Here is a 24,409-nt window from a genome sequence, read left to right on the forward strand (position 1 = left end):
CTAGCGTCCTCGTCTCCATGGTTGCCATCTAATTTTCGCCGTCTAATGGCCAAATTAGACGCGCTTGCGCAGTCCGGGTCTTCTTATCTTCTCAATGGGGCTCCGTGTAGCTCCGCCCCGTCACGTGCCGATTCCAGCCAATCAGGAGGCTGGAATCGGCAATGGACCGCACAGAAGCCCTGCGGTCCACGGAGGGAGAAGATGCCGGCGGCCATCTTCACCGGGTAAGTAAGAAGTCACCGGAGTGCGGGGATTCAGGTAAGCGCTGTGCGGGTGGTTTTTTTAACCCCTGCATCGGGGTTGTCTCGCGCCGAACGGGGAGGGGGTTGAAAAAAAAAAATTAAAAAACCCGTTTCGGCGCCGGACAACCCCTTTAAAGAGACTGTCATCTACTTCTAGTCCTGTGAGCGTATGGGCTGGTCTGTGTTCTACTTGCCTCCTGGCTTTGTTCCCCTGCTGCAGTTTATTAAGGGGCGCGCTAAGTAGTCTGTCCATTATACAATTAGAACAGACAGCCTACTTAGAGCCTAGCGCATCCCCGAATCGGCGCAAAGGGTCGGCGTGCTGCTACATTCCCATCAACAATGCCGTCCTGAAGGTTGGTGGCTGGGAATTAGTGTATCTTGATGCCACATGGAAGTCCTGGTGAAGTCAAGACTGACGGGGGGTGACGCCCCCTGAAGCTAATTGGTTGGATAGCTTGGAAGGCAGTAGGTCCTGTAAGGCAATAAAAAGTGTTTGAAAAAGCCATACAGTGTCGGCGGCTGCAGGACGAGCTTAGTAAGCAGTGAGGCGAAAGACCCGTGAAGCAGCTTGTCCTGCAGCCTACTAGCGCGGCCCCCATGTAATTTACTGATTCTGCCCGCACTCGGCTGGGGGAGGCACTGTCAGAGCCGGCCGGAGGATCCTGACCGCTGGCGCGGGGACATTCTCAGGACCTTCTACCGCAGGACACCCGCGGACCTCAGCATGTCACTCATGGCGGCCGCAGCAGGGAGGGCCCTGCAGCGCCGGAAAGGCACTGTGACAACCGTCCGGACGCACTCTCCTGCAGAAGTAGAGATAGGATGGCAGTGCGTAGCGGAACCGCCATCAGAAGTGTCTGCGCAGGGCCCGACGATGGGCAATTGCTTGTGCGCGGTCGTGCAGCCTTACGGGAGCACACAGGCCTCGGAATGATTGCAGTGGGGGAACAGCGTTGTCAGAGGCTCCGGCGTCCACTGTGCAGCCAGAAGGAGGAAATTGTCACCTGCTTTACGGGAAGGAGGACTGATGCGGCGGCGCGGCTGAAAGGCATGCTGTGTGACAGGTGGTGGCGTGGAACAAACACGCATGCTCGGACCGGGACTGAGGGGTTTGCCAGTGAGTTATCCCTCTGAATTTCCGCAGAAGGCAGCGGTCACAGTCCGTGCTTCATCGTGTGCATAGCTGTGTTGCCGCAACTATGCACACACTGGTGCTAGGACGTTGTATGCTTGACCCAATCGGGAGCTGGGGGTGTGACGGGCGTTTTCCCTGTCAAACTCCTAGTTCCTGGTGGCATCAAGATACACTAATACCTGGTGGCTGTTAGTGCTTCTGCCTTCTCCTCCCGCTTGTCGGAGGGACTTCAGACCATTATGCTGCCCCTCTCCTTCAGTTATCCTATTCAGAGACAACTGGTCAGGAGGCGAGGTGCTGGGACGCTGTGTTGTACCACAATATCAAGTTATCCCTTATATCCACAGGATAGCAGGTAACCTGCTGATCAGTGGGGTTTCACTGCTGAGACCACCACCGATCTGAAGAATGAGACTTTCATGTGTCCTGCTCGCATATTAGCCTCTTACTCCCCACTTCTACTCGAACCAACCTAAACAACCAATCACCGTGAACCAGCTAAATCAAATAACCAATCACCGTGAATCAGGCAACCCAAATAACCAATCACCGGGAATGAGTAAATTCAAACAACCAATCAGGTTGCGAATGGTGTGCATTTGGGGAGTAATATAGATATATGCGTCCTGCTCTTCTATCACTATGGAAATCGCCTGCCTGTAGGAATGTCACTCTGAACGGAGAGCTAGCTGAGCATACGCAGTCAGCACTCCATTCATTTCAGTAGAAGTGACAGAAATACCCGGGCAGGCGCAACTCGGGTACTCGGCTTTCCCTTTGAGCGCTAATGTGCATGTGCGACCAGCACTCTATTCAGTCTCTCCCTCACTGCGGTACAGTTATGTCCTGCAGCGTTGGTGTTTGTATGAAGAGATATCGCGGTGTGATCCCGCTCCATACAACACAGGTGTCGACAGTTTCTTAGAGCTGACACCTGCCCACAGCAGCTTCAATAAGCAGCACCGCTGATCGCAGCTGGTAACCCTTTAAATATCCCGGTCGACGTTCGGCTGTCCCGTACTGCCTCCTGCGATAAGATCATGGGTTGTGCGGTTGTCATGGCAGCCGGGGGCCTTCTGAATGTTACCAGTGCTGCATTGTATAGTGCCTATCAAGCTATGCCTGAGCTATGGCTTGATAGATTGCCTGCGATATGATGTCATGCCATGGCATGACATCATACTGCAGGAGCAATTAAAGCATTGCAAGTTCTTGTCCTCCATCGGGACTAAAAAAAACAGTAAAAATTAGTTTTAAAAAGTTTTAGTATTAAAAAAAGAAGTTTTTTTTAAAAAACCTTTTGCCATATTTTTAATAAAATAATCTAAATAATAAAACAAAAATATTTACTTGCATACAAAAGTACGATCTATCAAAGTAACATATTATTTACCCCGCATGGTGAATTTCGTCAGAAAAAAAACGCCAGAACTGCCCTTTTTTTGGTTTTTTTGTCACTTCGTCTCTAAGAAAAAACATATATTATAAAATGGTACTAATAGAAACTACAGGATGTCATGCAAAGAATGAGCACTTGCACGACAATGTCGACGGAAAAATTAAAAAGCTATGGTTGTCAGAAAATAATAAAAAAATAAATAGCTTTGCGGGGGAAAAAGTACAGCAAAAACAAACTATATAAATTTGTTATCGTAGTAATTGTACTCACCCACAGAATAAAGTTATCAGCTCATTTTTGTTGCAGTGTGTATGCTGTAGAAACAAGACCCTCCCAAAGATGGAGTGCAATGGAAAAAAACGAAATTCTGCCACATATAATTTTTTTAAAGTGTATTTAGTACAATATATGCTACCATTGAAAAATACAACTCGTCCTGCAAAAACCAACAAGCCCTCTGACAGCAACTCCGATATAATAATTTTTAAAAAGGGGGAGGGCCGTGAGGCCGCGTCCTTAAAGGGGTTGTCCGGCGCCGAAACGTTTTTGGTTTTTTTTTAATAGCCCCCCCCCCCCCCCCCCATTCGGCGCGAGACAAACCCAATGCAGGGATTAAAAAAAAAAACGGGTAGTACTTACCCGAATCCCCGCGCTCCAGTGACTTCTTACTTACCTTGCGAAGATGGCCGCCGGGATCTTCACCCACGGTGGACCGCAGGTCTTCTGTGCGTTCCATTGCCGATTCCAGCCTCCTGATTGGCTGGAATCGGCACACGTGACGGGGCGGAGCTAAGAGGAGCAGCTCTCCAGCACGAGCGGCCCCATTCAGAAGGGAGAAGACCGGACTGCGCAAGCGCGTCTAATCGGGCGATTAGACGCTGAAAATTAGACGGCACCATGGAGACGAGGACGCTAGCAACGGAGCAGGTAAGTGAATAATTTCTGTATGGCTCATAATTAATGCACAATGTACATTACAAAGTGCATTAATATGGCCATACAGAAGTGTATACCCCAACTTTGTTTCGCAGGTTAAACTGCTTCATACATCTCCCCTTATGTACTTAGCTTGAGGAATTGACGTGTCTGGAGGGTGAATTGCATAAGTGCTGCTTGTGATGAGCATAAACCAGCCAGTGTGTAAACAGGGAGCAGTAGAGAAGGCTCCTCCATCCTGTCTCTTGGCTTTGGGCAGTGGCGTACGGGCTCGCACGGTCTCATTAATAAAAGCATGGATATTTACTCCCCGTGGTCCATAAGACATGCAGGTGCTATTAGCCTGCACTTACACTTTTTGTTGCATTTCTTAATTGCAGTTCTTCCACGTGTGCCGTTTTTAACAATACGTGTAGTTTTTAATTGCAGTTCTCCTGCAACAAGAATGCCATATGTGAACAGAGCCATTAGGCCAGTCTCACACAACCGGGTTTAAATTGCAGAATCCACGATCGTCACCCGCACGGACGATTCGCGGAATCCGGGACACATTTAAATATTGTGGACCAGCAACTGCGATTTCCGCTTACAGGAAATAACATCGTAGCATGTTCTTTTTTTTTTTTTTTAGTGTAGATTCCACACAGATGGCTTCCCTTAAAGTTAAGGTACCCGTCCAACCCGCGGCCCATCTAAAATTCACATTGTGGATAGAACGGAGGTACCTGTGTCAACCCCTAGTGACAGTGTGGGAAGATAGGTTTGAAAAAAAAAATCTGTACTGTGCATGTCCGTGACAGCTTGCCGCGTCCATCTACGATACAGAATAAATCAAAAGAAGACGGGTATGCAAGGTCGCCAGGAGCGACCGGGGCCAGATTCTGCTGCATGTGGAATACAACCTGTCTGTGTGAGACCGGCCTTAGGCTGATATTACAGCGGTTGCGTTTTACAGCGATTAGCACAGCGTCCCAAGCACTGTGTTAATTGCAGTACAATGCTCCAATTGATTTCATTGGGGCCTCACAGACCTGCGTTCAAATGCAGCATGTCTAATGCTGCGATTTTTCAAGCGCTATCTGTTATATTTTTCAGCGTTTTCACGTTATTAAACGCATCACATCCCCCATCAATGATGGGGTGCATTTAAATAGGGCTGTCAAGCGCTGTACCATGTGTTCAAAAACGCTGGTCAAAATCACGGTAAAATGACGCGGTTTCAAGCAGCGTTTATTTGTACGCATGTGTGAGTGGCTTTGCACAAGAGTTTCGCCACTGCTAAATGGACTCGTCATAGTTACAGAACTGACTAGTCCACGTGCCGTCTGCAATCTGTGTACATCCGCTTGTGTAATGGCATGCTTATGAGGCTGGGCGCACACAAACGTAGGGTAAAACGCTGCATATAAATATCCCTTCATCTCGGCAGTGTTAAACTCCTTCTCCCTCCCTTTGCCGACTGGCTTGCATAGTCTCCCACAGGAGCATAGTCCCGGCTTGCATAGTCTCTATGGAGCCGCCGGAATTGTGCCGTCAAGATAGAGCAATATACTTACAAGATGCAGAAGCATGGAAGTGACTAGAAATAACATCAGGAAGAAGACTACACTGACCAACAAGATACTAGAACTGTAAAGGGAATGGATAAAAGAAAGCAGATATGTGCTGCTGGTTATAGCAGAAACTTGCAGAAATCAGTAACCCCTTAAGGCCCATTTACATTGGACGAGTGTCGGGCAAACGATGCCCGACACTCGTCCATGTATCCCCACGCTCCTCACTTTAAAAAAAAAAAAAAGTATAGCGCCAACATATTCCGCAGCGCTTACATAGACGGGGAATACAGAAAGACAAAAGTACAAAAATTACAGAACCACGGAAATTTTGCAGCAAATCCGCCCAGCGTGAACCCAGCCTTACTGTGGAGAACTGACACCTGGTATTATTGTATCTTGACGGAAGTCCTAGTGGAGTCAGAATTGACACGGAGGTGACGCCCCCTGTATGTGGTTGGCAGGAAGAGTTTGCTGTGCTGCAGGTCCAGGCAGCCCAGTAAGCTAAAGCTGCAGCTGCAATTTTGGGATGCCTTTACCTCCATTCCTTGCTGAGCTGCACATTATCACCTCTAGCTTGGGTACAAGATGTGATACAGGGTGCATGGAGGCTCTAGTACCCTGTTGTACCGTCTTTACGGCATGGAGGCTCGCCTACAACAGGACTTACTGGTGGCGTCAAGACACAATAATACCGGTGATACAATGTGGTACTAGAGCGTCTATGCCCGCCTGTATCACATTTAGTATCCAAGTTAGAGGTGGTACAACAGGATACTGGAGCCTCCATGCCCACTCGTATCATATTTTGTATCCAAGCTTGTGGTGGTACATCAGGGTTCTAGAGCCTCCATGCCTGCCCATATCACATCTTTTATCCAAGCTAGAGGCGGTACAACAGGGTACTAGAGCCTCCCCACAAGGTGTCAAGGTACTGGTGTATCTTGACGCCACCGGAAGCTAGGGGTTTGACAGGGCTTCGATGCAGGAACGCCCCTGTCACACCCCTAGCTTCCAATTAGCTACTTGCAGGCAGGTCCTAGCAGCAGCGTGTGCCAAGCTTTTTGCCTGGCCTCCAGGGTTACACAGGTAGCCCACGCTCATGTCACTGCGCCCCCAGCCCCCCCCCCCCCAGTCGTGACACTGCGCTCATGGCCCGCCACACTCGTGACACTGTGTTTTCTCTGTCTCACTCAATGCCAGCTGTGTATGCCCATGTGGCCCCGCTGCCACTGTTCTACCCGCTGTTAGGCTGCATGCCGCCGCTGTACATCGCGCCGGAGGACACAGACAGCGGCGCAGCAGGCATGGAAGATGCCAATCCGCAGCTGCAGTGAAGAAGGCAGCGGATGTGCCGCCGGGACTGACAGCAGGGGACTACTCCCAGCCGTGGAGCAGCCAGGGAAAACGACAGCCTGCCGTTGCAGTGAAGAAAGGAGCACCTCGGGGAACAGTCGCAGCTGGGAGCAGGCAGGGTAGACGCCGGGCTGCCGCTGCAGTGAAGAAGGGAGTGCCGGGCACACTGACAAGGCAGACAGGGAAGACCGGGGACATGTCTCACCTGCCAGGGCCATTGGTCCTTCCTGCTGTATCTTGTCTCCCAATCCGAAGCTAGGGGCATTCACTTGTGGTGACAGCTGTCACACCCCTAGCTTCCAGTGGCATCAAGATACACCAGTACTGGCTCTAGTACCCTGTTGTATCACCTCTAGCTTGGATACAGGATGTGTAAAAGGTCAAAGGTTACACTAAGCTGCATTGTTGCAAGATATTTCTATTTTTTATTTTTTTTTCTTAAAGCAGTACAGCAAAAAAAAAGAAAAAAACTAAATACTATTGGTGTTGTCTGGATTGTATGGAACCATAGAATAAAGTTATGTCATTTTTTGACGCAGTATTTATGCCATAAAAACAGGGGCCCAAAAATATTGGAATTGCATTTCTTTTCCATTTCACCCACTTAAAATTTTTTTTAGTTTTTCAATACATATGGTACATTAATTAGTATCATTAAAAAACACAACTTCTCTCGCAAAAAAAAGCCCTCAGTCAGTGATCCTCCTTGACCTCTCCGCAGCATTTGACACCGTTGACCACAAACTCCTCCTCAGTATGCTTTGCTCCATCGGCCTAAAGGACACTGCTCTCTCCTGGTTCTCCTCCTACCTACCGTATATACCGGCGTATAAGGCGACGGGGCGTATAAGACGACCCCCCAACTGTCACCTTATACGCCGGTATTCAGTGGAGAAAAAAAAAAAAATTTTATTACTCACCTCCCACGGCGTCCTGTCGCGCTCCGGCAGGATGTCGCTCGCTCCGGCAGGCTGTCGCTCGCTCCTCGTCCCCGCCGCAGCATAGCTTTCTGAATGTGGGGCTTGAAATCCCCGCTTCCAGAAAGCTAATACACACGCCGGCAGCCATGACATCATTGAATGGCTGTGATTGGCTAAAGCACACGTGGCTTCAGCCAATCACACTATTCAATGACATCATTGAATGGGTGTGATTGCTAACACGTGCGCCTTCAGCCAATCACAGCCATTCAATGATGTCATTGAATAGTGTGATTGGCTGAAGCCACGTGTGCTTTAGCCAATCACAGCCATTCAATGCTGTCATGGCTGCCGGCGTGTGTATTAGCTTTCTGGAAGCGGGGATTTCAAGCCCGGCATTCAGAAAGCTATGCTGCGCCGGGGACGAGGAGCGAGCGACAGCCTGCCGGAGCGAGCGACATCCTGCCGGAGCGCGACAGAACGCCGTGGGAGGTGAGTAATAAATTTTTTTTTTTTTTACACTTTTTTTTTTTTTTGTATTACCGGCGCATAAGACGACCCCCGACTGCAGAGCAGATTTTTCGGGGTTCAAAAGTCGTCTTATACGCCGGTATATACGGTATCTGACCGCTCTTTGAGCGTGTCCTTTGCTAGATCTACCTCTCCTCCTCTTCCCCTTGCTGTAGGGGTCCCCCAGGGCTCAGTCCTCGGCCCCCTCCTTTTCTCTATCTACACAGTCCCTATTGGACAAATCATTGGGAGATTTGGCCTCCAATACCACCTCTATGCTGATGACACCCAGCTATACACCTCTTCCCGTGCCATCACTGCACCTTTCCTCCAAAATATCACTGTCTGTCTGCTGTCTCTAACACCATGTCCTCTCTCTACCTAGAACTAAACCTCTCTAAAACTGACTTACTGGTGTTTCCACCCTCCACTAACCGACCTCATCCTGACATCTCCATCTCAGTGTGTGGTGCCACCAGAACTTCCAGACAGCATGCCCGCTGCCTTGGGGTCATATTCGACTCCGATCTCTCATTTACCCCCTACAGCCAATCTCTGGCCCGAACATGTCAGCTGCACTTCAAGAACATTGCAAGAATACGCTCTTTTCTCACTGTAGACATGTTAAAAATGCTTATTGTTGCCATCATCCACTCTCAGCTCGATTATTGCAACTCGTTGCTGATCGGCCTCCCCTGCACCAGACTCTACCCTCTCCAAATGAACAAAAAATAGAGATGGAGGGGAGCTGCTACCGTTAAAAAAATTCCATTCTTTATTGAATAAAAAAAAGCATACAGCTCACAGGTTCGCGCTGAACGCGTTTCGGCTAAGGTAGCCTTTGTCAACAGCTATAAGGTATGGAATACACAAGACATTTATAGACCAAATACAAATTAAAATCAAAGAAGCAATACCTGTGTGTGTTAGCTTGTCAGGAGGAGAAATGGCTGAGGAATGGTCTGGAGGGTGTGTTCAAGAGCTAATTACACCACATGTTGCAACCAGCATACAGAGATTTGTGGCAAGAGGGTTCAAAACAGACAGATAGAGAAACAAGTATGCATGTGGATATCTGGAAAACAATACATGAATACATCTACATAGCGATAAATAAGTAGAAATTCTGAGGGGAAAAAGAGTCTGGAAGGCAAAAAATCCCAACAAAGCAAAACAAAAATCCAAGTAAAGAAAAAAAGAAAAAAAAACCAAAAACCTAGAATACATGCTCTTAGATTTCCCAGATATATAGTTACACAATCTATCTCTGCATAGCAATAAAACGACTGCAGGGTATATAAATTCACCAAAATCTACAGAGCAGAAATCAAGAAGAAAAAAGCAAAGCAAAAAAAAAACAAAACAAAACATTTTTTTGAATACATGCTCCTAGATTTCCTAGATATATAGTTGCACAAGCTATTTCTGCATAATAATAAAGCAATTGCAGGGTATATAAATTCACCAAAATCTACGGAGTAGAAGTTAAAGGGGTTGTCCCGCGCCGAAACGGGTTTTTTTTTTTTTTTTTTTGGTGAATAAAGTGATTTGCAACCCCTGATTTTCCTAATAGATTTTTTTGGATGTCCCTCAGATGTTCTGCTATTCCGGTATGTAATATCCTAGAGGTACATCCCACATAGAGTAGATTACATAGGGTGCATACTATGATATAGATTATTCCACTAGTTTTTCAGTTCATAAAACTATTGATTTTGTATTTTTTGTTGTTCTGTGGGTTATTAAATTCCCTAGATTTATTAAGGGTGTACTGACAACAACCACAACGTGGGTCCGCACATTTAAAGAATCCATTAATATTAATCCAATTATTTTTGGGTTTCTGACATATGAAATTCTTAGATGCTTTGTCTCCAATAGTACGATTTCTGCGAGAGGTACATAACACGCCTTTATCTAAGATAGATTTTAAATCATCATCCTGTTTTAAAATTGGAAGGTAGGAGAAGAATAATTTTCTTATCTGTGGGAATTCCCTACTGTATGGTGTAGTGAAGACAATTTTGTTGGATATACCATCAGATAAATCTTTATCCTTATACAGTAAGGTCTTTCTATCCATTTTACCTCTCGCAGAAATCGTACTATTAGGAAAATCAGGGGTTGCAAATCACTTTATCCTAAAACATGGTGGTGAAATAAAAAATTTCTCATGTTTGGGTATAGACAGAGTTTGGAAAAATAGGAAACAAAAAGTAGAAATGAAGGATATTCTCCGTAGGGAAGCGTATTGGATTTTGGAACTAAATACTAGATTTCCATTTGGTATGAATTATAGAACGGATTTATTCTGTGTTTATTAAAAAATAGGAAGGGGAGAGGAAAAGAAAAAAGAAAAGGTGTATATATGTTTTTTTGTTTTTTTTTTCAGCTTTTTTTCTCTTAACTTCTACTCCGTAGATTTTGGTGAATTTATATACCCTGCAATCGCTTTATTATTATGCAGAAATAGCTTGTGCAACTATATATCTAGGAAATCTAGGAGCATGTATTCAAAAAAAATTTTAGTTTTTTTATTTTTTATTTTTTTTTTACTTTGCTTTTTTCTTCTTGATTTCTGCTCTGTAGATTTTGGTGAATTTATATACCCTGCAGTCGTTTTATTGCTATGCAGAGATAGATTGTGTAACTATATATCTGGGAAATCTAAGAGCATGTATTCTAGGGTTTGTTTTTTTTTGGTTTTTTTTTCTTTACTTGGATTTTTGTTTTGCTTTGTTGGGATTTTTTGCCTTCCAGACTTTTTCCCCTCAGAATTTCTACTTATTTATCGCTATGTAGATGTATTCATGTATTGTTTTCCAGATATCCACATGCATACTTGTTTCTCTATCTGTCTGTTTTGAACCCTCTTGCCACAAATCTCTGTATGCTGGTTGCAACATGTGGTGTAATTAGCTCTTGAACACACCCTCCAGACCATTCCTCAGCCATTTCTCCTCCTGACAAGCTAACACACACAGGTATTGCTTCTTTGATTTTAATTTGTATTTGGTCTATAAATGTCTTGTGTATTCCATACCTCATAGCTGTTGACAAAGGCTACCTTAGCCGAAACGCGTTCAGCGTGAACCTGTGAGCTGTATGCTTTTTTTTATTCAATAAAGAATGGAATTTTTTTAACGGTAGCAGCTCCCCTCCATCTCTATTTTTTGTTCATATGGAATCTGGCCGTTTGCCGTCGGCTACTTGAGGACGGAGCTCCTGTTTGAATTCCAGATCTTCCTGCAACATTGAAAGATGGTGAGGTGAGCCCACATTTCTTTTTTGGTCTACCCTCTCCAATCCTTTATGAATGCGGCAGCCAGGCTCATCTTCCTGTCCAGCCGCTACTCAAAACGCCTCTGCACTGGCTGCCCGTTAAATACAGAATTCAATTTGAACTCACTACCTTCATCCATAAAGCCCTCCACAGTGCAGCGCCGCCCTATATTGCCTCCCACATCACAATCCATCACCCAGCCCAGGCTCTCCACTTTGTTAACGAAACTAGACTGCGCACCCCTCTGATTCGAACTTCTCATTCCCGCCTCCAAGACTTCTCCAGAGCAGCACCGATCCTCTGGAACGTACTACCAAATGCTACCCGGGCAATCCAGGACTCGAAAAACTTCAAGCGTGCTCTAAAAACGCACCTCTTCAGGGAGGCATACCGCATTCCCTAAACAAACTCCTCTGTATGCTGCCTGATAACATGCTCCCTGATAAGACTGCCTGCCCGATCGCAGTATTATGTAATGCTGTGGCATCAGCAGGAGCGATCAAAGCATCGCAAGTTCTTGTCTCCTCCGGGGACTTAAAAAAAAAAGTAAAAATAACATCAATAAAGTTTTACTAACTATTAAAAAAAATAATAATAATTTTTTAAAGATCTTTTTTGCCATATTTATAATAAAATAATCTAAATAATGAAATAAAAATACATATTTGGTATCTCTGCATCTGTAAAAGATTGATCTATCAAAGTAACGCACAATTAAACCTCGTCAGAAAAAAAATAAAGAACACTAGAAACGCCCCACCCCCTGCTACCGGCCACTGCCCCTCGTGACCCGCCGCCGCCCCCTCCCCCCAAAGCCTGCTTGGACCAGTAAGCAGTTACTCAAGAAGAGCGATGCTCACTCGAGTAACTGCTTTATCCGAGCGCGCTCGCTCATCTCTAGTACCAACACAAACTACAGGACGTCCCGCAAAAAAATGAGCCCTCGCACAAATGTCTACGGAAAAATTTTAAAAGCTATTGCGTGTCAGAAAATTAAAAAAAATATATATATCTTTGAAAAAAAATACTAGTAGTACAGCAAAGAAAAATAAAAGGTTTGGTATCGTAGTAAGCATTCTGACCAATAGAATAAAGTTATGTCATTTTATTTTTCCAGTTTGTGCGCCGTAGAAACAAGATGCACCGAAAGATGGTGGAATTTCATATTTTTTCCATTTCTCTACACTTAAAATTTTTTTTAAGTTATTACATTATATGTTACATTAAATAGTACAATTGAAAAATACAGCTACGTCGATGGATAAATAAAGGAGCTACAATGTTTTTAAAAGGAAGGAGGAAAAAACGTAAATGGGAGGGGAGGGGGGGCTTGGTCACTAAGAGGTTAAGTGGAGAATTACAGTTTAGCACCATGGAAATGGATGATGCTGCGGTACAATACCACATCCAACATAGGGATTGTGAGTCTTTGGGAGAAAGCAGCCATTTTTTTTTTCTTATCCTGGACTAACCAGTTCAATTAAAGGGCTTATCCCAAAATCTAAAGTTATCCCATAGCCTGTGGACCCCATGATTCAGAGAACAGGGGTCTCATGTCTCCACTCCTTCTTACTTTGGTCTTACTGCACCCCCTACAGTAAACAGATTTAGCGAAGCGACATGTGCGGTACCGCTTTATTCGCCAATGGGTCTGTCAGAGTACAAGTGCTCTGCCGTTTCTTTCAGTCCCATTGAAATTTAATAAAGCAGTGGCTGCGCCTGTGTGGCAAGCGCTCTATTCAGTCTGATGTTGCTGCGCATAGGAGAAGGGACCCCTCACAGTGAAGAGAAGGGGACACCAGACGTTCGTTCGCAGGATTGGTGGGGGTCTCGCCACCGCTCACAAAGTTATCTGCTATTCTGCTTTAGATTTTGGGATAGACCCTTTAACTTAATCTCATTATATTGTGGATATGTGGTTGGATCAGAGTTAGCAGTGATGTATTCGCCATATATTGAGGTTGTGGTCATATTTTACACTTTTTCTACTATTTTATTCTGCTTTCTTTTCTGTAGTTTTTTTTCCAGTTGGCTTCACGCACTTTTCAGGGCAGAAAGATGGCCAGCTCCTCTGAAAGAATCTTACTAGAACCTTACAAATACTTGCTCCAGCTGCCAGGTATGTTGCGCTTTCTGTGTTTTTATTGCCATATATTACATGGGTATTATTGTATCTTGACGCCACCAGGAAGCTAGTGGTGTGACAGCCCTTCAATGGAGGAACGCCCCTGTCACATCCCTAGCTCCCGACTGGCGGATTGCTAAAAGGTCGTAGGAGCGTCTGCACAGATTGTATGCATGCACAGCTTCCACGCATAGATTCCTATCAAGCCCTGTCCGTGACAGAGCTTGAAAGACAACATCAAAAATCACTATATACTTCAATACCAAAGTATTGCAGTATATAGTACAACTAATCAAAACTTCTATGGGGTCTAATTATGTGTAAAACAAAGATTTAATAAAGTTGTTAACAAAAGTGTATTAAAAGAAAAAAATATTTTCCTTAGAAAAACTAAACGGTAAAAATGTATTTGGTATTGCCATATTAAGTACAAGCTATTAAAATATCAGAATATTTGTACCACACGAAGACCATTTAAGAAAAAAAATAATTCATAATTCTGGTATTCATTTTTTATTTTATTTTTTGGGTACCTGATTCCCCCAAAAAAATGTAAACAAAAAAAGGGGGATCAAAAAGACATGATTCCCAAAATGTTTATAATAAAATTTAATAACTGTTCAAGCCCCATAGAGATGTTGGTAGGAAATCACGAGTTCTCACTCTTCTTTCCAAATCGGACAAGAGTGGCTTGATCAAGCCTGTCCTGACCAAGGGAGAGGCTGATCCTCCTTTTTCACACTCCTAAAACCACACCTGGACATAGCTGCATGGATAGGGGCATTATCATTCTAGAAAATTGTATCTCTGTCAGGAAACAACGTGTGCGCTATTGGGAGGACCTGGTCAGCCAAAATATCTGTATAGTCCTTGGCAGTGACTCTCACTTTTTTGGGGGAGTTGTCACACCTCAACTGACGTAACACAACATTCTCCATATGTTTGTTGGTTATGAACATAATGTTGATATAACTGGATTTCATATTGTTTGTTTGTTGTTTTTTTAAAGAATTTTTGGTTTTGGACTGCTGTGTAAAATTTGCTATATCAAAATGCCATGAAAATGTGTAAATTTAGTGAATAGTTTTTGTTACATTTGTGGTGAAATAACATTTTGGTCACAGAAACGCCTCTTGTGACGACTGCCTATCATCATTATTTTAGCATGAAGGTAGAGGACCAGGATAAGTCATGGGCTCCACATAGATGTTGCAATTCTTTAGTTAAACTAGAAGAAAAGCTGAAAAATAAAACAATGTATGGCTTTTGCTGTGCCTATGGTTTGGCGGGAGCCTACAAACCATACAGATGACTGCTATTTCTGCTTGACTAAAAGCAGGATTGTCAATGAAGAAAACAGGAACAGTTCAATACCCGAATCTTCCATCTGCTATTCGACCTATTCTACATTCAGATAGTTTACCAGTTCCTACTCCACCCCAACATTATGAGCTTGAAGTAGAAAATGGAAAAAGAACCCAGCAAGTGTTCCATATCCCATGACCCTTTGAGGAAAAAGATGATACACCGCAGACTGAGTCAAGCGGAATTGAAGGATCTCATTCCAGACTTGACTTGTCAAAGGAGAAGAGAGAACTTTCAGCGTCAAGACTACAGAAATAGAACCTTCTCCAACGTGATGTCAGGGTCTCACAGTACAGAGAACGTCAGAGGGATCTGCTCCTTTTGTTTTTCTTCTAAAAAAAATCTGGTTGGTTGCTGCAGCGTTAATGGCTTGATGAAATGTTTGAGTTTGAACCATGATCCAACTGAATGGAGGCTATTCATAGACTCCTCCAAGCTTAGTTTGAAAGCTGTATGACTTCACAATGGCAACGGTCTTCCTTCTCTTCTTGTTGGTCATGCAGTTAACATGAAGGAGACTTATACAAACATGACAGCCCTCCTCGACTCAATCAAATATGCTGAATACAAGTGGAAAATCTGTGGCGATCTAAAAGTTATCGCTGTACTCTTGGGAATGTAACTAGGGTACACTAAATACTGTTGCTTTTTATGTATGTGGGACAGTAGGGATAGGGAATCGCATTACATTCAAGCAGACTGGCCTGCAAGAAATTCTGACTCTACCGAGAAAAATGTCGTTACCGAGCCTCGCGTGGACCCAAAAGATTTTCTTTTTCCACCCCTTCATATAAAGCTGGGTTTAATGAAAAATGTCAAAGGTATGAACCAGGAAGGACAGGCATTTAAGTACTTAAGAGACAAATTTCCTAGATTGAGTGATGCAAAGGTTAAGGAAGGTATTTTTGTTGGACCACCAATTCGACAACTTGTAAAGGATCTTGCGTTTGACCAAGTTTTGGAGGGAAAAGAAAAGGAGGCTTGGCAAGCCTTAAAGGGAGTTATTCATGGATTCTTAGGCAACAAAAGAGATAACTACACTCAGTTGGTGACAGTACTTCTCGAAAAATACCATCAACTCGGATGCAACATGTCCCTTAAAATCCATTTTCTCCACTCCCACCTAGACTTTTTCCCTCCTAGTTGTGGAGCTGTCAGCGATGAACATGGAGAAATATTCCACCAGGATATTTCTGTAATGGAACAAAGATATCAGGGCCGTTGGAATGAAGCAATGCTTGCGGATTACTGCTGGTCTGTGTGTAGGGATGCTCCAGAACTCGCTCACAGGAGGCAAGCCAAAAGAAAACGATCTCATGAAGTCACCACATGATTCTCTTCACACCGAATCGCCTGACAGGAATTCTTCCATCAATTTAGAACTCTTAAAACGTAACTGTCATTTAAAAAAAAATTCTAATACACTTTTTCTATTTTGTTAGCATATGTAATTAAAATGTATCATTCTAAAGCTGTTAAAATAACATACTTCCACCTGTTGTATATCACAGAAACTAGAGCTAATAAAATTAGTTTTTCTCACGCCAAAATTAGGGCCCAATGCGCTACAGTTTATTACTGTATGAAGAGTGTTTGACTAGGATCTTATTTAAAAATTTCCCCCAAATTCACATTTCAATCTTTAGGATCAGTGGCCTCCAATAATAACAGCAATGTTTTGTATTCCTAGGTAAGCAGATCAGGACTAAGTTGTCTCAGGCTTTCAACCACTGGTTAAATGTTCCAGAAGATAAAACACAGGTATGGGTTTTCGTTTTGTGAAATTTTGCATCCTCCAGTAACCTAATTAAAAACTTCTTAAATACATAGAGTAAGGGTGGGAGGGGTGAGAGGGGGAGGGGGAGGGAAGGAGGGGAAAGCAAAGGCATGTAAAAAATGTTTTAAAATATGCAAAAGGTGGAAAAAGTTTAATAAAAAAATACTTTAATTAAAAAACAAAAATACATAGAGTAAGGCCTCCGTCATAGAGGCGTTTGGCAAAACGCAGTGATTTTAATTTCGCCATTTTCCCGCGTTTTACTTTTGTTTTCAGCCGCAGCATGAAGTCTGCTAAACGCCGAAAAAAAGATCAGATTCCACTTGAAAGTCGAGCGGCTGTCTGACAGGCTCCATTGAAAACAAGGGGAGCGGTAATCGCGGGAAAAAACGGCTGTATGAGAGCAGCCTTAAAGAGAGGTTGCAGCCTGTCCCTTCCGCTCTTGTTCCTATTTAATTGTGCTGGTCCAGGTGCCTTGATCAATTAAATGCCTCAATCAGCATTCAGGGGTCCCGAATAACCCTCTCGCAATGAGATCACAAGATGCTGTTCAGTGGTCATGGCAGCCCCGGTCCTTCGTCTATCTGCTTATGAGAATTGGACGGTGGCTTGTTCTCTATAGAATGGCGTCAGAAATGCCATCTACTGCAATTCTCATTTGCAAGTTCATGTCCCTTTTATAGGGACATAAAATAAATCTAAGTAAAAAAATACTGCCGCATAAAAGTCCATTCTACCAAAATAACAACTTGTTTATGCTGCACGGTGAACATCATCAGGAAAAAAATACACAACTGTATAATTACGATTTTTTTTTTTTTTGATCACTCTGTCTTCAAGCAGAAAGTATAAAAAAAAGCAATCAAAAAGTCATATGCACTCCAAATTGGAATCAATAAGAACCACAGTTCATCTTGCAAAAAACGAGCATAATTCCATCAATGTAAAGATAAAGCTATTGCGGCCAGAAGATTGCAAAATACATAGAATAAATATCTAAGCGTTTAAAAATTAAAACATGGCTTTTATTAGTGGTTTTTGGTATTTTAAAAAGGTACTATCACCCCCTTGTCAGGCCCTATACTGATCGCTGTATTACACAACACCCACTGTGAAAGCGACAACCCAGTCCCAAATCCTGACCCTGGTGTGCCCAATTAACTGTCAGGTCATAAACAAATTACCACAAATACCAAAAAAGGATAGTCGACAGTCAGAAATTGATCATTTCAGAGATCCTGTATAACCGGAATGTATTGACAATAAATTATACTGAACTAATTTGTACTATGACAATTTCAAAAGTTGCTAGAGAAAATTTCCTAGATGTTTCACCTGCTGATATCCACAGTTCATCATGGATGAAAATGACGTTGTTACATAGTTCATAAAAAAAAAATGAACATTTTAAATAAATATACTTAATTGACTCAGAGCCATGATAGACATGATTGAAACAAATTTTGATTTTAAGATTTTATTTTTAAAAGTATTACAGCAAAAACAATTAAATGAAGATGTCATTTTTGCTGTAGTGCGTCTACTGTAAAGGGAAAGGGAGAAAAAAAAACAGGAAGCTTCTAAAGATGGTGGAATTGCTTTTTTTCCCCCCACATTTCACTCCACTTAGAAATTGTTCAGTGCATTATCATATGGTACATTAAATAGTACCATTTGAAAAGTACAATTTGTCCCACTAAAAAACAAGCCTTCAGACCGCTACGTCGACAGAAAAATAAAAATCTATTTTCTGAAAGGTGCTTAGGAGAACCCACAAATAAAAGGGGCTGTGTCTTTAAGGGTTAATTGCTGATTTTGATTACTATTTTTTTTAATCCCTACAACTGGTGAAGACATATTGGCCCCAGTTATAGGGAAACGCAGCCACGTGAAATACACTGAAGACCTGATCTGGGCCTAAGATTCATCGCCTCCTGCACCTTTTTGGAACCCAGGGATTACTTGATCACTGGGATTGCAGCAGTAAGCCACATTGCCGCTTCATGACCTGTATATACAGTGCTCAGTGAGCATCATATACACAGCAATCAAGAAGGCAAAGATGGAAATAAACAGGCTCTACCCTCATGGGGAGACCAGTTGCCTCAAATCTGTCTCCCCTCTCCTCCTACAGCTACTTGATTTCTGTGCAATAACAGGCTTGGCAGGGAAGTTTAGAAACTTCTCTGCAGAACTATGCAGACTAGCTAGATGTCTTAAGACTTTAGGTGGTCTGCATGTGGTTCATAGACATGATGGTATGTTTTGTATGTTTTGTTTTTTTCTTTTTTGTTCCAATTATGCCCACAACACCACCAGTAAGAGATCCCTGTCACTGGCAGACAGGAAATGGGAACCACCCTGATGACTTTAAAAAAGGGGACACCCCCATTCACCTCAGTTCTTTCCTCTTGTTTCCTGCCCTTGGGACAGGGAGATGAGACACCCAGATCATGTTCCAACCTGCAGCACCTTTCTTCCTTCAAATATTTGAGTGTTGTGGGGGTTATGGGATTGCTGCCCTGCTGATAGTCTGGTGCAGATTTTGAAGATTTTTCTACATAATCTGGCTCAGATGGGTGTGGTATTAGGTGTAACTCACAGGTGCTTAGTCGCACCTGTGGGTAATTATCAAGGCTATTAAACTTGGCCTGCCACTGAGCTAAATTGCTGTTAAATTTTCAGTCTCTCTCTGAATGGGCTAGCAGTCAGAGCTTGGTCCTGGATCTCTCTGTTACCTATTACATCTCAGAGCTAAGTACTGTGTTTGCATTTCTATTTTTGCTTCTGGTGTTATTCTCCTTTTCCATGTAGGGTCAACTAGGGGCTGAGGCACGCGGTCAGGGCCGACCTTATTGGGACGATCGCCCTGCTGACAGGCAGGTCCCTTCATTGTGTTATACCAGGGACACTGTTCCCCATTTTTTGGTTGTTTTTGTTTTGACACTGTTTGCTGTCATTTGTGGGATATCTGCAGGTGACAGATCCAGCGTGTCCTGGTTGAATGTGACATTGGGAATGGAAGTATTGCTGACCAGTGTAAGACTCCACATGGAGCCACTGGTAAATCTGGATGTTAAGTCTTCAATACTGGGCCTTTAGTATGGTGCATACACGGCTGGAAACTGGGGAGATGCAGTCTTTGACGTGGCAAAAAGCAACACCTCAGCCACAACAAAGGGTGTAGTACAGGTCTGAGTGGGAAATGGGCACCACAAATTATTCAAGAGGGACTCCAACCAGCACTCAGAGTATCCAGGTCAAAGCGAGAAAAACAGCATGTTATAGCTGGTGGGGTAAGTGGGGAATTTCTCGAAGGGACCAGACTTTCAGAAAAACTGTACTTTTTCTAGTGCAGGGCCTTTGATTTTTATTTGAACACTCCTGTAGAAAATTTAGATATCAGCTCAATGTACAGCTAGGTTTAAGTATGTTGGAGCAGCAAGTGCCATATTTTCTGGACTATAAGACACACTTTTTAGCTGCTAAAAAATCTTTGCTTCTTAAACTCCAGAGACAGGAGGTTTGGCAGAACCGGACCCCTGACTGCCTCCTTTATGATTTGACAACGTGCTGTGCTGAGTCATTGAGAGAAGTATACAGCCATACATATTGCAATATTGCAGCTGCACACTTCTCTCCCTAACACTGATATATGCAGGAGCGAAACAAATGCTCAGCAGATACTTGGTGGAGGGGGGGGGGGGGGGGGGGTTGTTAGGGATGTGGAAGAAACAGAAGTTTTGAAAGTACACTGACCTGGTACCGCTCATCTTTTCAGAATACAGCAGGCACAGAGCGGCAATCGTGGTATCTAAATCTTAGTGGTCTTTTTTATGAGAATGCTATATCCCAGTGGGTAGAAGGACCTGATCCCTTTGGTTCATTAGGATTTAGCATTCTAATATAGGACTGTCTATATCCTAGTGAGGTAAAGGATGAGCCACCTGCAACAGGAGTTGAAGTGGAGGGAGAACTGGGTCCATAGATACTAACTGTAGGATCTTGTGATTAACCCCTTAGTGATGGAGCTTTTTTGCTTTTTTTTTCCATTTTCGTTTTTTTCCTCCCTCCTTTTAAAAAATCGTAACTCTTGGAGACTGGGTGACCAAAAAAGCGTGTTTTTTTTTTTCAGACTGCGTTCACCGTGCGGGGTAAATAATGCATTAGTTTGCTAGATCGGACTTTTACGGACGCAGCGATACCAAATACATATTTTTGCTTTATTTAGATTCTTTTATTGCAAATATGGCAAATGGTTTTTTTTTTGTTTTTGTCTTTTTTTTACACTTTCAGATGCTTTGATCGCTCCTGCAGTATGACGTATTGCTTAAGCATTACGTCATACTGCTTTTTGACAGGCAGTCTATCAAGCCACCCCACGGGGATGGCTTGATAGGCAGTCTCCTAAGGCAGACCTGGGGCCTTTCAGAAGGCCCCCGGCTGCCATGACACCTGCACGGCTCCCCTGATCTCACCTCGGGGGGGTGGGGGGGCGTACGGGACCCCCGACCATTGTTCGGTAGATTTAAATGCTGTTGTCAGAATTGACAGCGGCATTTAAACAGCTGACGCGCGCGGTGTATGGAGGGAGATAGCGGCGCTATCTCCCTCCATACACTTCCTGCAATGGCAGGACGTAAAAACACTATTGGGCCGTCACTAGGGGGTTAAGGCAAGAGGCCATGAAGCTTATGTCCAGGGTGCTTGAGCATTAGTAAGTCCCACAGGAAATGTCAGGGTGAAGAGACCACTCTCCCAAGTACCTTTGCTGCTGACTGAGGTAATCTGTCACTTGGTTGTCTACCCCAGGAATTTGGACAGCCAAGATTGCAGGAGCATGTCACTTCACCCAGGACAAGATATTAGCTGCCCCCCTCATGGCTGCACCCCTGCTGGTGATTGATATATGCCATGACATGATCTTTTTAGATCTGCATCAGATGCCCTGTGAGGAGCACATGTCAAAGGGAGAGACCATCCTGAGCTCCACTATATTGATGGAGAGGTGTTCAGAAACCCTGAATTATGTGGTGAAGGGAACTACTACCACACACACACACACACACACACACACACACACACACACACACACACACACACACACACACACACACACACACACACACACACACACACACCCCAGTGAACTGAGCAGACTCTTTCCTTGATGGTCGATAGCCAGAAGCTATTGGACAAGAGGAGTTGTCTTCCAACCCTAGTAAAGGAATTTACCCTTCAGGTGGAGGAGACCCCTTGGCATGGAGGTGTGGCCCAATTGGGTGCGAGATTGCCAAGAGGGCCACTGTTTGAAAGCTGGTTTCCTCTTCTCCTGGGAAGCAGATGGTCTCTCCATGCATGAAGAGACGTATTGGCAAAAAGACTGAAAGTGGAAAGGCTTCTTGCCCTAGTTTGTCTGCTTGGGTCTGGACTGGGGAAGGAGGGAGCTTTTGCCACTAATGGCCTCAAATACGTTAGTTGAGCCTGGAGCCAAATAGGTAGGTTCCAGAAAATGAAAGCCCTGCCAGAGATTGTTTTTAAGTTGTGTTGGCATTCCATGCCTTGAACCACATAATTCTGCAAATGGCTACAATGCTGCCCAAAACTTGGGAAGAACACCTGGTAGACTCCAATGATGCAGAGCAGAGAGGTTTTAGGGCATGGGCAATCTGAATAGCAAGATCTGCTAACTCCTTGACTGGGGCCCCAGAAAGGATGCCCCTGCAGAGTTTTTTTTGGACCAGGGAGATATAGCCTTAAAGATCCATGTGTCCACAAAAGCTGGGTGGAGGTCAGAGCCAGCTGCCACAAAGGAGGACTTGGCAAGAGCTTCGATGTGTCTGTCCGTAGATGGTAGATTTGGAAAGGTATGAACTTTTGAAGGTCTTTTTTCCTCTTTGCGGTCGAGCCACTGGTGAGTGAGAGGGAACAGTGTGACGTTCTAATCACTGTTCCTTCGTATCGTAGTTGGGAGGACTATCTACTGTCAAACCTAGAACATATCAGGAGCGCAAGACCCACATCTGCTGCCTACTGACACTAAGCTAAAACAGATTGGCTCAGTGTCAGTAGGCTGGGTACAGCCTGCGTGGGAGAAACACACTGGTAGAGGGGTGCGTCTCCCACACATCGGAAAAATCTGTTGTGGATTTTACAGTAATGCGTGCACGTTTTACATGTGGATTTCTGTTGCCGATCTTATCATAGATTTCACCAAATGCATCCCAGTGCAAGCCCAACATGACATCCAAGAGCCCCCAGTGCAAGCAGAGCATTGCATGCAAGTTTACCCAAAAGCTCCCAGGCCATGCACAAAGAAGTGCATCTCAGTGTGCACAGAACCCCTAGGTCATGCAGAGATTTGCATCCAGGCCATGCAGAGCATTGTATCGCAGTGCACTCAGAGCCCTCAGTCTATGTATAGCATTAGAATTCTAGTGCATGCGATGACCCCAGCACTGCAGAGTATTGCATCTGCAGGAAGAGAAGACCCTTCACCCCCCTCACCCCCAGTCCCCACAGAACATTGCAGCTGTGGCCACCTCAAGTTGATGGTCTTCCAGTAAACAGTGTAGATGCTTGCAGCTGCTGATAAGAAGTCCAAGAAACTACCAATCTTAGCAAGCTCCATCATGGCTCTTCTCTACTACAGCAGCTCACAACAACCAGGCAAAAGCACTGCGTAGCAAACTTATAAATGGCTCCTCCCACACGAGTTTGGTCACATGGGCGTGACCTCATCAGAGGGCTACATGAGCCCACTAGAATTTAGTCTGCTGAGCAGCAATAGTAGATATGAAAGAGCCTGCAGTAGGACATGTCTTGGGAGAAGAATGGGCCTGTAGTAAGATGATCGAGGCACCGCAAAGGGGCTATTAGCATTAATAAAGCCAATTGCGAATTAGGTGTGTGCAGCAGAGCTTTGTGGTTGTATGAAGCAGAGCTATGTTTGTATAGTGTAAAAGTAGCAGTTGTGCTTAATGTGTATGTCCTACAGTGTTGTGTTTGTAATGTGGTTTTCTAATTGTAATAGGGGAAATATTTGTATGTGCGCCATTGAATGGACAGAAAATGTAGACTATTTCTTTCCTGTTTTCTGCTGTGTAAACCTGGGGGGCATCCTATAGTACAAAAATTCAGTATTTTGCAGCTTTGTCTTAAACCCTCCTCTCCCCTTTTGGGGCATTAACTAGGCATTATCAGGACTTTAGGAGCATCCGTTTTGAACCTCTCTAGATGATCATATAAGAGATTTATCATGTTAACTAGCCATTTTGTTTGCGATTACATCAGCCAAGGAAAGCAGAAGAAATTAAAGCAAGATCATTTTGCCTCCTGTATTCCAGAACACTAAGGCTGGATCTACACAGGGCTGATAATTTGCAGTGGAATGTCTGCAGCGGGCATTGTACTGCAGATCGGCAGTGGTAAGCCTGCCTCCAGACTTGCACGCTTTTGGTGTGGATTTTGAAGCGGGTTTTATTGCGCATTCCTGTACGGAATTCACCCCCTCATTGAGAACCGTTGAATTCCACAGTGGAAACTGCAATAAAGTTGACATGCTGTGGAGTTTAATTCCGCATCTCATGTCAGTTTCTACACAGGTTTTGTACTGTACAGATTATTTATGCAGGTTGTGGACAAGATTTTCAAAATCTCATCTATTTCTCTGCTACTGTAACTAACGTGTAAATTCCATGGCAATTCGTCCCATCTGGACCCCCCTATCAATGTTAACTAGGGCTTTCATCAGTTATTTGCTTTGTTCCAGAGTCCAAAGAAGGGGGAACAGTCTCCACCAGGAT

The 24,409-nt window shown here is 44.0% G+C and overlaps 1 protein-coding gene across 1 annotated transcript in view; it reads left to right on the forward strand.

The window, feature by feature from the left end:
* The window catches only part of GGPS1 (geranylgeranyl diphosphate synthase 1), a 36,604-nt gene that overhangs the window by 843 nt on the left and 11,352 nt on the right, over window positions 1–24,409 (forward strand). The window contains exons 2-3 of the mRNA XM_066596007.1: window positions 13,354–13,456; window positions 16,518–16,588. Coding sequence (XP_066452104.1) covers window positions 13,396–13,456; window positions 16,518–16,588 — 132 coding nt within the window. The 5' untranslated portion in view covers window positions 13,354–13,395. The remainder of the gene's footprint in view (window positions 1–13,353; window positions 13,457–16,517; window positions 16,589–24,409) is intronic.

Source organism: Eleutherodactylus coqui, chromosome 3 (genome assembly GCF_035609145.1).
Source record: "Eleutherodactylus coqui strain aEleCoq1 chromosome 3, aEleCoq1.hap1, whole genome shotgun sequence".
NCBI classification, from domain to species: domain Eukaryota; kingdom Metazoa; phylum Chordata; class Amphibia; order Anura; family Eleutherodactylidae; genus Eleutherodactylus; species Eleutherodactylus coqui.